Source organism: Eucyclogobius newberryi, unplaced genomic scaffold, assembly GCF_026437365.1.
Source record: "Eucyclogobius newberryi isolate DKJ021-1_F unplaced genomic scaffold, fEucNew1.0.hap1 SCAF_19, whole genome shotgun sequence".
NCBI lineage: Eukaryota > Metazoa > Chordata > Actinopteri > Gobiiformes > Gobiidae > Eucyclogobius > Eucyclogobius newberryi.
This window is the reverse complement of record NW_027315823.1, coordinates 4,262,836-4,275,065: the sequence shown is the minus strand read 5'-3', so window position 1 is coordinate 4,275,065 and position 12,230 is coordinate 4,262,836. Positions and strand designations below refer to the sequence as shown.

Here is a 12,230-nt window from a genome sequence, read left to right as displayed (position 1 = left end):
ACTCTGGAACTCCCTCCCCCAACCTGTCCGCCACTCTCCCTCACTCACAACATTCAAATCCCGCCTAAAAACATACCTCTTCACCCAAGCCTATGACCTCCCCTACCCCTAGCCTCCTCTACCCCATTGCCTACTCTTCTACCCCCTGTTACATCCCCATCTTTTTCTCTCTACTTCTTCTGTCTTGTTCATTTTATCTGTGTATTAATGTGTATTGTACGTGTTGTCCCCCCCTGTCTGTAAATACCCCCCCCTTTTTTTTATTATGTTCAGCATCTTTGGGTCACTGAAAAGCGCTATATAAATAAAAGTTATTATTATTATTATTAAAAGGAGGAGGAGAAGCAGTGAAAAGGAGGAGGGGAAGTAGCGAAAAGGAGGAGCTTACCTTGGACTGACACGACCTGTGCACCGACAGTTTACAGTCTGAGGGAAAAAGAAAAGGTTATTAAATGTTGTATTATCTGAATATCAATATTCAGATAATATTTTAAAGCATCAGAATGAGCTGAAACGTGTTTGTAAAAGTCTTTATGAGGTTCAAGTGTCGCACGAAACGTGACGGAACCACAAAAGTGCAGAAATAACACTTTAAACTATTGAAGTGGGAGGGGCTTAGTCCAGTTTGTTCAGTCAAATTAAACTGAAAGTGAAACTAAAAATCTACTTTAAAAAGAAAAGTGTCTCTAAACACAGAGCTCCAGGTCCAGGTCCAGGTCCAGGTCCAGGTCCAGGTCCAGTCCAGTTCCAGTCCAGGTCCAGTCCAGTACAGCTCCAGGTCCAGGTCCAGGTCCAGTCCAGGTCCAGGTCCAGTCCAGGTCCAGTCCAGTACAGCTCCAGGTCCAGGTCCAGTCCAGGTCCAGGTCCAGGTCCAGTCCAGTTCCAGTCCAGGTCCAGTCCAGTACAGCTCCAGGTCCAGGTCCAGTTCCAGTCCAGTTCCAGTCCAGGTCCAGGTCCGGGTCCGGTCCAGGTCCAGTCCAGGTCCAGTCCAGGTCCAGTCCAGGTCCAGTCCAGGTCAGGTCCAGGTCCAGTCCAGGTCCAGGTCCAGTTCCAGGTCCAGTACAGGTCCAGTACAGGTCCAGGTCCAGGTCCAGGTCCAGGTCAGGTCCAGTTCCAGGTCAGGTCTAGTCCAGGTCCAGTCCAGGTCCAGTCCAGTACAGCTCCAGGTCCAGTCCAGGTCCGGTCCAGGTCCAGGTCCAGGTCCAGGTCAGGTCCAGTTCCAGATCCAGTACAGGTCAAGTCCAGTCTTGTGTTTCTCACCTGAGCAGACGTTCTCGGTCCTTGAAATGTTCTTCGTACAAATGTCACAAACTTGTCTCCTGAGACGTTGCTCGGTGAAGCTGTGTTTCCTTGACGACGCCAACTACGGAGAAAAACAAGAAAAGATGAAGCAGAATATTTCAGTGAGAATCAGGTGTTTCCTGTCGCTTCAAACCAAACTTTTCATCTCAACGTTGCAACACCAATGACCGCTTCAATGACCGCTTCAATGACCGCTTCAATGACCGCTTCAATGACCGCTTCAATGACCGCTCTGTCCGCCTGGAAAATGTGTCCCTCGGAAACGTTTGCAAAAGTGGAAAGTCACAGGGAGGGAGAGGGGGAGGAGTCTGTTTGTGTGAGTAAATATACTTATGATGGACAGAACGCTCCACGACGTCTGTAAAACGTTTAAAATAAGTGACTTTGCGTTCGTGTGACTTTCCGAACTGTTTAAAGGTTAATTGTTAAAGGTGCAGTATGTCACTTTTCTGCTGTCAATGTTTTACAGCGTGTGAATCCACCTGTGTTTATGTGAATCTAGGAAAATGTGGATTCAATTTCAATATTCAACAGGAAACAAACATGGAGGCTTAGGTGGAGGTCAATGGAGGTCAGGGGAGGTCAGTGGAGGTCAGGTGGAGGTCAATGGAGGTCAGGGGAGGTCAGTGGAGGTCAGGTGGAGGTCAGTGGAGGTCAGAGGAGGCCAAGTGAGGTTGTGGAGGTCAAGGGAGGTCGTGGAGGTCCGGGGAGGTCACTGGAGGTCAGTGGAGGTCAGGTGGAAGTCAGGTGGAGGTCAGGTGGAAGTCAGGTGGAGGTCAGGGGACCTCCTTACTGTTGGTTTATCGTATGGTTTATTGTCATTATAACTGACGACAATCACGTCTGTGGAATGGCGCCACTTTCTGAGGCTGTTGTGATGAAATGTATTTAAATTTTTTGTTTATTTATAATGACAAAAAAGACTGTTTTTGTCTCATGTGGATGGCCCTGGTAACCACAGCTACAAACACAACTATTCTTGTTATTCAGGTAAAAATATCATCGTAAGAGATTAAAAAATAATAATAATCAGGACCATTTTAGAATATGATCCACTCCATAAAAGTTAATTTAGCATTTTGACCTCAGGAGTGGTCAACTGTGGTTCGGGTCAGACTCTATGTTTGTTTATCCTCCACAAACTCAATTAAATAACAATTTAGTAACTATTTTGTAATAAGTAAAGAGGAAATGAACTTTAACCTTAAGTAAAATGGAACAAACCCAGTCAGAATGAGCCAAGGAAACCCACTAGTGGTCAAAGTACATCACTGCAGCTGAGCGTGTTCCTGGAATCTTCATTTACTCAAATCATCTGTTTAGTTTTCATCTCTCTGAAACGAATGGGAGGGCATCTGACACACAACGAGGTTTCACAAGAAACGTTCTCCCCAAACTGAAAACTAAAAAACGACTCCGCCCGAGCGACGAGTGTGAGCCAGAGTTTGTGTCACTGGACAAAAATCTGACCCTCAGAGAAGAAGGGTCAGCGAGAGAGAAGAGGGGAAGGAGGGAGGGAGAGAGAGAGGAGGGAGAGAGGAGGGAGAGAGGAGGACAAGAGAGAGTGAGGAGGAGGAGAGCGAGGAGGAGGAGAGCGAGGAGTGAGGAGAGAGAGAGAGAGAGAGAGAGAGAGAGAGAGAGAGAGAGAGAGAGAGAGAGAAAGGGTCAGCGAGAGAGAAGAGGGGAGGGAGGGAGAGAGTGGGGAGGAGAGAGAGGAGTGAGGAGGAGGAGGAGGGGGAGAGAGAGAGAGAGAGAGAGAGGAAATAAACAGAATCCAGTCTGTTCCACCATTTTCCACTCAAACGCCGGCTCCTGGTTCTGGTCCAGTCTGAACTGGGACGTCCTGGGACATTAAAGATAAAAGTTAAAACTCTCTGAAAGTGATGGATCTGGAAAGATACTTTTAAAACGACATAATAATTGTGTTTATGGAATGTAATTTTGTTCAGTAGATGCCGTTTGTATGAAGCTCTAAAGCATAGGTGCCAAACTCTGGCCCGCCAGACGTTTTAATCTGGCCGGCCGAACATTTCAAATGTATATTTTTTTAAATACAAAAAAATAATTTTAATCGATTCATAGAACCGTTTTTATCGCTAAAACTACGCGTCCCACAATGCCGCCGGTGGCCGCCCCTCCCCCACGGGGCTCTGCTGCACTGCTGTGTGAGCTGTCGAGGGAGAAGTGCACTTTAAGCACTTTTGAGCAGAAGTTTAGTGGTGTGTCAGTTTAGGTGTACAGAGAACTACACTCTGAAGTGTCCTGAAGCTCTGAAGTGTCCTGAAGCTCTGAAGTGTCCTGAAGCTCTGAAGTGTCCTGAAAACTCTGAAGTGTCCTGAAGCTCTGAAGTGTCCTGAAGCTCTGAAGTGTCCTGAAGCTCTGAAGTGTCCTGAAAACTCTGAAGTGTCCTGAAGCTCTGAAGTGTCCTGAAGCTCTGAAGTGTCCTGAAGCTCTGAAGTGTCCTGAAAACTCTGAAGTGTCCTGAAGCTCTAAAGTGTTGTGAAGCTCTAAAGTGTTGTGAAGCTCTAAATTGCTGACAGAATCCTCTGCTGGAGTTATAAATAGCTCCAGACGAGGACCACCTGCCGCTGTCCCGTTACCCAGGCGCCCCTCACCGTCCCGGGACACTCTGCCTGGCTCCGAGCCCCTGAGCACGGGCGACTCTGGTGGTGTGTCCTCAGTGTTTATGGTACACACAAACACACACACACACACACAAACAAACAAACACACACACACACACGCACGCACACACACACACACAAACACACAAACACACATTCACACACACACATACACAAACACACACACACACAAACACACACATACACACACACACACGCACACACGCACGCACGCACGCACGCACACACACACAAACACACAAACACACATTCACACACGCACATACACAAACACACACACACACACACACGCACACACACACATAATGTAAAATGATCAAATCACATCATAATTTCTGCCTATATCATTCTGCAGTTTAGACTTGCTCATGTGATTCTTTTATGTTCAGTTCTAGTTCTGTTTCTTTTGGACAAGTTTCAAATATGAACCAGAAAAATCACAATCAGATCTTTTTTTCTCAAATTTCGCAGCCGCCGATTGTTCAGACGCATAAACAACAAACGAAAGAAGACGAACAGAACAAACAGCAAGAACTAAACACCATGTTTACTGCGGTTGGTACTGTCACTGACCATTGACCACTGACCACTGACCACTGTCACTGACCACTAACCACTAACCACTGTCACTGTCACTGACCATTGACCACTGACCATTGTCACTGACCACTGTCACTGACCACTAAGCACTGTCACTGACCACTAACCACTGTCACTGACCACTGTCACTGACAACTGACCACTGTCACTGACCACTGTCACTGACCACTGTCACTGACCACTAACCACTGTCACTGACCACTAACCACTGTCACTGACCACTGTCACTGACCACTGTCACTGAAAACTGACCACTGTCACTGACCACTAACCACTGTCACTGACCACTGTCACTGACCACTGTCACTGACAACTGACCACTGTCACTGTCACTAACCACTGTCACTGACCACTAACCACTGTCACTGACCACTGTCACTGACCACTGACCACTGTCACTGACCACTGTCACTGACCACTGTCACTGTCACTGACCACTGTCACTGACCACTGTCACTGACCACTGACCACTGTCACTGACAACTGTCACTGACCACTAACCACTGTCACTGACCACTGTCACTGACCACTGTCACTGACAACTGACCACTGTCACTGACCACTAACCACTGTCACTGACCACTAACCACTGTCACTGACCACTGTCACTGACCACTGTCACTGACCACTGTCACTGAAAACTGACCACTGTCACTGACCACTAACCACTGTCACTGACCACTGTCACTGTCACTGACCACTGTCACTGACCACTGTCACTGTCACTGACCACTGTCACTGACCACTAACCACTATCACTGACCACTGAGTCACTGACACGAGGAGAGTACTGCTACTTCAAAAAAACGACACTCAAGAAGGAACAACTGCTTAAGAAAGAGTAAGTAACATCATGTGAGTGTAACAGGATTCAGAGTGTGAGAGTGTAACAGGATTCAGAGTGTGAGAGTGTAACAGGATTCAGAGTGTGAGAGTGTAACAGGATTCAGAGTGTGAGAGTGTAACAGGATTCACAGTGTGAGAGTGTAACAGGATTCAGAGTGTGTGAGTGTAACAGGATTCAGAGTGTGAGAGTGTAACAGGATTCACAGTGTGAGAGTGTAACAGGATTCACAGTGTGAGAGTGTAACAGGATTCAGAGTGTGAGAGTGTAACAGGATTCAGAGTGTGAGAGTGTAACAGGATTCAGAGTGTGAGAGTGTAACAGGATTCAGAGTGTGAGAGTGTAACAGGATTCAGAGTGTGTGAGTGTAACAGGATTCAGAGTGTGAGAGTGTAACAGGATTCAGAGTGTGAGAGTGTAACAGGATTCAGAGTGTGAGAGTGTAACAGGATTCAGAGTGTGTGAGTGTAACAGGATTCAGAGTGTGAGAGTGTAACAGGATTCAGAGTGTGAGAGTGTAACAGGATTCAGAGTGTGAGAGTGTAACAGGATTCACAGTGTGAGAGTGTAACAGGATTCAGAGTGTGAGAGTGTAACAGGATTCAGAGTGTGAGAGTGTAACAGGATTCAGAGTGTGAGAGTGTAACAGGATTCAGAGTGTGAGAGTGTAACAGGATTCAGAGTGTGAGAGTGTAACAGGATTCAGAGTGTGTGAGTGTAACAGGATTCAGAGTGTGAGAGTGTAACAGGATTCAGAGTGTGAGAGTGTAACAGGATTCAGAGTGTGAGAGTGTAACAGGATTCAGAGTGTGAGAGTGTAACAGGATTCAGAGTGTGAGAGTGTAACAGGATTCAGAGTGTGAGAGTGTAACAGGATTCAGAGTGTGAGAGTGTAACAGGATTCACAGTGTGAGAGTGTAACAGGATTCAGAGTGTGAGAGTGTAACAGGATTCAGAGTGTGAGAGTGTAACAGGATTCAGAGTGTGAGAGTGTAACAGGATTCACAGTGTGAGAGTGTAACAGGATTCAGAGTGTGTGAGTGTAACAGGATTCAGAGTGTGAGAGTGTAACAGGATTCAGAGTGTGAGAGTGTAACAGGATTCACAGTGTGAGAGTGTAACAGGATTCACAGTGTGAGAGTGTAACAGGATTCAGAGTGTGAGAGTGTAACAGGATTCACAGTGTGAGAGTGTAACAGGATTCACAGTGTGAGAGTGTAACAGGATTCTGATTGTGCAGAGATGATGTGTTTTGGAGGTTCCGCCCGGTCAGCAGAGACCTGTGATCATGGCTTGGACCGGACCCACAGTTAAACACAGAGACAGAGACGACGCCACGAGAAAATGTGGACGGATTCCAGCTCGGACAGAATGTACAGAGGAAGTTGTAGTAACTGACAAAGAGTAGTAGTAGTATATATGTAGTAGTATTGTGATGTATTTGAACGATCACGGTTCATAAACAGATGATGTAAAAGCAGCGGTGTCGAAATGAGAGCGCTGTGTGCTGTCCGCGAGAACCAGGAAGTGCGCCGTTATTGTGCTAGTTGTTGTCAGGGGCGCCAGTAGAAATTGTGGACCCCCTGAAAGCTTTTTATACTGGGCCCCCACACATTTTTGTCAGATTTATTCCATTACTGCACTTGGGGGCTGAAATATCCAATCTAGAGGAATATTACATCTTGTTTTTTTCCGCCTTGTGTCCATGAGGGCGGATCTAGGTCTAGGGGGTCATTTTTGGGGGTTATTTTAGACTCTCTCTTTCTCTCTGTCCATCTTTTGTCTCTATTTCTCATTATTTCTCTCCCCTTTTCACTCTTGTCCCTCTCCTCCTCTCTCCACTTCAGTTCTTCATCTGTGTTTTTTTTCTTTGCTCTTTCATTCTCCTCTTTGTTTGTTTCATTTCTTTCATTCAAATGTTTTCTCTCTCTTCCAACTCAATGTCTGTCCATCTCTCTCCCCTCTCTCTCCCGCTCTCCTCCTCTCCTCCCCCTCTTCCCTCTCTCTCTCCCCCCTCTCTCCCCCTCTCCTCATAACATAGCAACAGCCTCACACACACTCGTCCCCTCAGATGGGACAGTAGCCCCCCCTCAGATGGGACAGTAGCCCCCCCTAAGAAGGGACAGTAGCCCCCCCTCAGACGGGACAGTAGCCCCCCCTTCAGATGGGACAGTAGCCCCCCCTCAGACGGGACAGTAGCCCCCCCTCAGATGGGACAGTAGCCCCCCCTAAGAAGGGACAGTAGCCCCCCCTCAGACGGGACAGTAGCCCCCCCTCAGATGGGACAGTAGCCCCCCCTAAGAAGGGACAGTAGCCCCCCCCTCAGACGGGACAGTAGCCCCCCCTCAGACGGGACAGTAGCCCCCCCTCAGATGGGACAGTAGCCCCCCCCCTCAGATGGGACAGTAGCCCCCCCCCTCAGATGGGACAGTAGCCCCCCCCCTCAGATGGGACAGTAGCCCCCCCTCAGGGCCACAGAGGGTCCCGGGATCATCCTCTGGAGCCACGCCGGAATTATGTCCCAAAATATCTGCTCCACTAAAGTCCAACAGCAACAAACACGACGCCGAAGTGTCCCGTGCGTCTGGGCCCCGCCCTTTTCTCACAGTGACCCTAGTTTGACCCGTGGAAACCATGGCAACACAAACATCCCTCACCTGCCTGAAAAGTCTCATAAAGAAAACAGAGAACAGGGGGTTTGAGGCTGTCAGACCCAGGGCAGCTGTGGCTTCAGAGTGTGAGGAGCGCCCTGGTGGTCCTGGTGGTCCTGGTGTTCCTGGTGGTCCTGGTCCAGTCCTGGTCCTGACTTGGTCCAGTTCTGTCCTGGTCCTGGTCCAGTCCTGGTCCAGTCCTGGTCCTGTCCTGGTCCTGACTTGGTCCAGTCCTGGTCCTGTCCTGGTCCTGACTTGGTCCAGTCCTGGTCCTGTCCTGGTCCAGTCCTGGTCCAGTCCTGGTCCTGTCCTGGTCCTGACTTGGTCCAGTCCTGGTCTTGTCTTGGTCCTGTCCTGGTCCTGACTTGGTCCTGTCCTGGTCCTGGTCCAGTCCTGGTCCAGTCCCCGCTGAGCCTCACCTCGGTCAGCTCCAGGATCTCAGGATGGACCTCAGATGTTCTGATGGGACCTCCTCCTTGGACGTCCTGGAGCGTCTTCATTCTCACAGAGCTTTGGACGCAGCCCATGTTCAGCGTCTCAAACGTCCTCAAACACAAAGTGTCTCCTCAGATCCTCATGGTCTGATCTTCTTCTGGACCCTCACAGACCTCACCAGATCTTCTGCACCATCCACGATCTGCAAAACGTCAAAACTGTGAGCATGTGCAGAGGAGAAGAGAAGCTCTAACTGAGCATGTGCAGAGGAGAAGAGAAGCTCTAACTGAGCATGTGCAGAGAAGAGAAGCCCTAACTGAGCATGTGCAGAGGAGAAGAGAAGCTCTAACTGAGCATGTGCAGAGGAGAAGAGAAGCTTTAACTGAGCATGTGCAGAGAAGAGAAGCTTTAACTGAGCATGTGCAGAGGAGAAGAGAAGCTCTAACTGAGCATGTGCAGAGGAGACGAGAAGCCCTAACTGAGCATGTGCAAGAGGAGAAGAGAAGCTCTAACTGAGCATGTGCAGAGGAGAAGAGAAGCCCTAACTGAGCATGTGCAGAGGAGAAAAGAAGCTTTAACTGAGCATGTGCAGAGGAGAAGAGAAGCTTTAACTGAGCATGTGCAGAGGAGAATAAAAGCCCTAACTGAGCATGTGCAGAGGAGAAGTGAAGCTCTAACTGAGCATGTGCAGAGGAGAAGAGAAGCTTTAACTGAGCATGTGCAGAGGAGAAGAGAAGCTCTAACTGAGCATGTGCAGAGGAGAAGAGAAGCTCTAACTGAGCATGTGCAGAGGAGAAGAGAAGCTCTAACTGAGCATGTGCAGAGGAGAAGAGAAGCTTTAACTGAGCATGTGCAGAGAAGAAGAGAAGCTCAAACTGAGCATGTGCAGAGGAGAAGAGAAGCTCTAACTGAGCATGTGCAGAGGAGAAGAGAAGCTCTAACTGAGCATGTGCAGAGAAGAAGAGAAGCTCTAACTGAGCATGTGCAGAGGAGAAGAGAAGCTCTAACTGAGCATGTGCAGAGGAGAAGAGAAGCTCTAACTGAGCATGTGCAGAGGAGAAGAGAAGCTCTAACTGAGCATGTGCAGAGAAGAGAAGCCCTAACTGAGCATGTGCAGAGGAGAAGAGAAGCTCTAACTGAGCATGTGCAGAGGAGAAGAGAAGCTTTAACTGAGCATGTGCAGAGAAGAGAAGCTTTAACTGAGCATGTGCAGAGGAGAAGAGAAGCTCTAACTGAGCATGTGCAGAGGAGACGAGAAGCCCTAACTGAGCATGTGCAAGAGGAGAAGAGAAGCTCTAACTGAGCATGTGCAGAGGAGAAGAGAAGCCCTAACTGAGCATGTGCAGAGGAGAAAAGAAGCTTTAACTGAGCATGTGCAGAGGAGAAGAGAAGCTTTAACTGAGCATGTGCAGAGGAGAAGAAAAGCCCTAACTGAGCATGTGCAGAGGAGAAGTGAAGCTCTAACTGAGATGTGCAGAGAAGAAGAGAAGCTTTAACTGAGCATGTGCAGAGGAGAAGAGAAGCTCTAACTGAGCATGTGCAGAGGAGAAGAGAAGCTCTAACTGAGCATGTGCAGAGGAGAAGAGAAGCTCTAACTGAGCATGTGCAGAGGAGAAGAGAAGCTTTAACTGAGCATGTGCAGAGAAGAAGAGAAGCTCAAACTGAGCATGTGCAGAGGAGAAGAGAAGCTCTAACTGAGCATGTGCAGAGGAGAAGAGAAGCTCTAACTGAGCATGTGCAGAGAAGAAGAGAAGCTCTAACTGAGCATGTGCAGAGGAGAAGAGAAGCTCTAACTGAGCATGTGCAGAGGAGAAGAGAAGCTCTAACTGAGCATGTGCAGAGGAGAAGAGAAGCTCTAACTGAGCATGTGCAGAGGAGAAGAGAAGCTCTAACTGAGCATGTGCAGAGGAGAAGAGAAGCTCTAACTGAGCATGTGCAGAGAAGAAAAGAAGCTCTAACTGAGCATGTGCAGAGGAGAAGAGAAGCTCTAACTGAGCATGTGCAGAGAAGAAAGAGAAGCTCTAACTGAGCATGTGCAGAGGAGAAGAGAAGCTCTAACTGAGCATGTGCAGAGGAGAAGAGAAGCTCTAACTGAGCATGTGCAGAGGAGAAGAGAAGCTTTAACTGAGCATGTGCAGAGAAGAAGAGAAGCTCAAACTGAGCATGTGCAGAGGAGAAGAGAAGCTCTAACTGAGCATGTGCAGAGGAGAAGAGAAGCTCTAACTGAGCATGTGCAGAGGAAGAAGAGAAGCTCTAACTGAGCATGTGCAGAGGAGAAGAGAAGCTCTAACTGAGCATGTGCAGAGGAGAAGAGAAGCTCTAACTGAGCATGTGCAGAGGAGAAGAGAAGCTCTAACTGAGCATGTGCAGAGGAGAAGAGAAGCTCTAACTGAGCATGTGCAGAGGAGAAGAGAAGCTCTAACTGAGCATGTGCAGAGGAGAAGAGAAGCTCTAACTGAGCATGTGCAGAGGAGAAGAGAAGCTCTAACTGAGCATGTGCAGAGGAGAAGAGAAGCTCTAACTGAGCATGTGCAGAGAAGAAAAGAAGCTCTAACTGAGCATGTGCAGAGGAGAAGAGAAGCTCTAACTGAGCATGTGCAGAGAAGAAAAGAAGCTCTAACTGAGCATGTGCAGAGGAGAAGAGAAGCTCTAACTGAGCATGTGCAGAGAAGAAGAGAAGCTCTAACTGAGCATGTGCAGAGGAGAAGAGAAGCTCTAACTGAGCATGTGCAGAGGAGAAGAGAAGCTTTAACTGAGCATGTGCAGAGAAGAAGAGAAGCTCAAACTGAGCATGTGCAGAGGAGAAGAGAAGCTCTAACTGAGCATGTGCAGAGGAGAAGAGAAGCTCTAACTGAGCATGTGCAGAGAAGAAGAGAAGCTCTAACTGAGCATGTGCAGAGGAGAAGAGAAGCTCTAACTGAGCATGTGCAGAGGAGAAGAGAAAGCTCTAACTGAGCATGTGCAGAGGAGAAGAGAAGCTCTAACTGAGCATGTGCAGAGGAGAAGAGAAGCTCTAACTGAGCATGTGCAGAGGAGAAGAGAAGCTCTAACTGAGCATGTGCAGAGGAGAAGAGAAGCTCTAACTGAGCATGTGCAGAGGAGAAGAGAAGCTCTAACTGAGCATGTGCAGAGGAGAAGAGAAGCTCTAACTGAGCATGTGCAGAGGAAGAAGAAGAAGCTCTAACTGAGCATGTGCAGAGGAGAAGAGAAGCTCTAACTGAGCATGTGCAGAGAAGAAGAGAAGCTCTAACTGAGCATGTGCAGAGGAGAAGAGAAGCTCTAACTGAGCATGTGCAGAGAAGAAGAGAAGCTCTAACTGAGCATGTGCAGAGAAGAAGAGAAGCTCTAACTGAGCATGTGCAGAGGAGAAGAGAAGCTCTAACTGAGCATGTGCAGAGAAGAAGAGAAGCTCTAACTGAGCATGTGCAGAGAGAAGAGAAGCTCTAACTGAGCATGTGCAGAGAGAAGAGAAGCTCTAACTGAGCATGTGCAGAGGAGAAGAGAAGCTCTAACTGAGCATGTGCAGAGAGAAGAGAAGCTCTAACTGAGCATGTGCAGAGAGAGAAGAGAAGCTCTAACTGAGCATGTGCAGAGGAGAAGAGAAGCTCTAACTGAGCATGTGCAGAGAAGAAGAGAAGCTCTAACTGAGCATGTGCAGAGAGGAGAAGAGAAGCTCTAACTGAGCATGTGCAGAGGAGAAGAGAAGCTCTAACTGAGCATGTGCAGAGAAGAAGAGAAGCTCTAACTGAGCAT

The 12,230-nt window shown here is 48.2% G+C and overlaps 1 protein-coding gene across 3 annotated transcripts in view; it reads right to left on the bottom strand.

The window, feature by feature from the left end:
• The window catches only part of LOC140365199 (tensin-2-like), a 55,437-nt gene that overhangs the window by 38,261 nt on the left and 4,946 nt on the right, over positions 1-12,230 (bottom strand). For all 3 annotated transcript variants that reach the window (XM_072451480.1, XM_072451478.1, XM_072451479.1), the window contains exons 2-4: positions 8,462-8,679; positions 1,261-1,363; positions 389-426 (exon numbers count right to left, since the gene is read on the bottom strand). In XM_072451480.1, coding sequence (XP_072307581.1) covers positions 389-426; positions 1,261-1,363; positions 8,462-8,569 — 249 coding nt within the window. In that variant the 5' untranslated portion in view covers positions 8,570-8,679. The remainder of the gene's footprint in view (positions 1-388; positions 427-1,260; positions 1,364-8,461; positions 8,680-12,230) is intronic.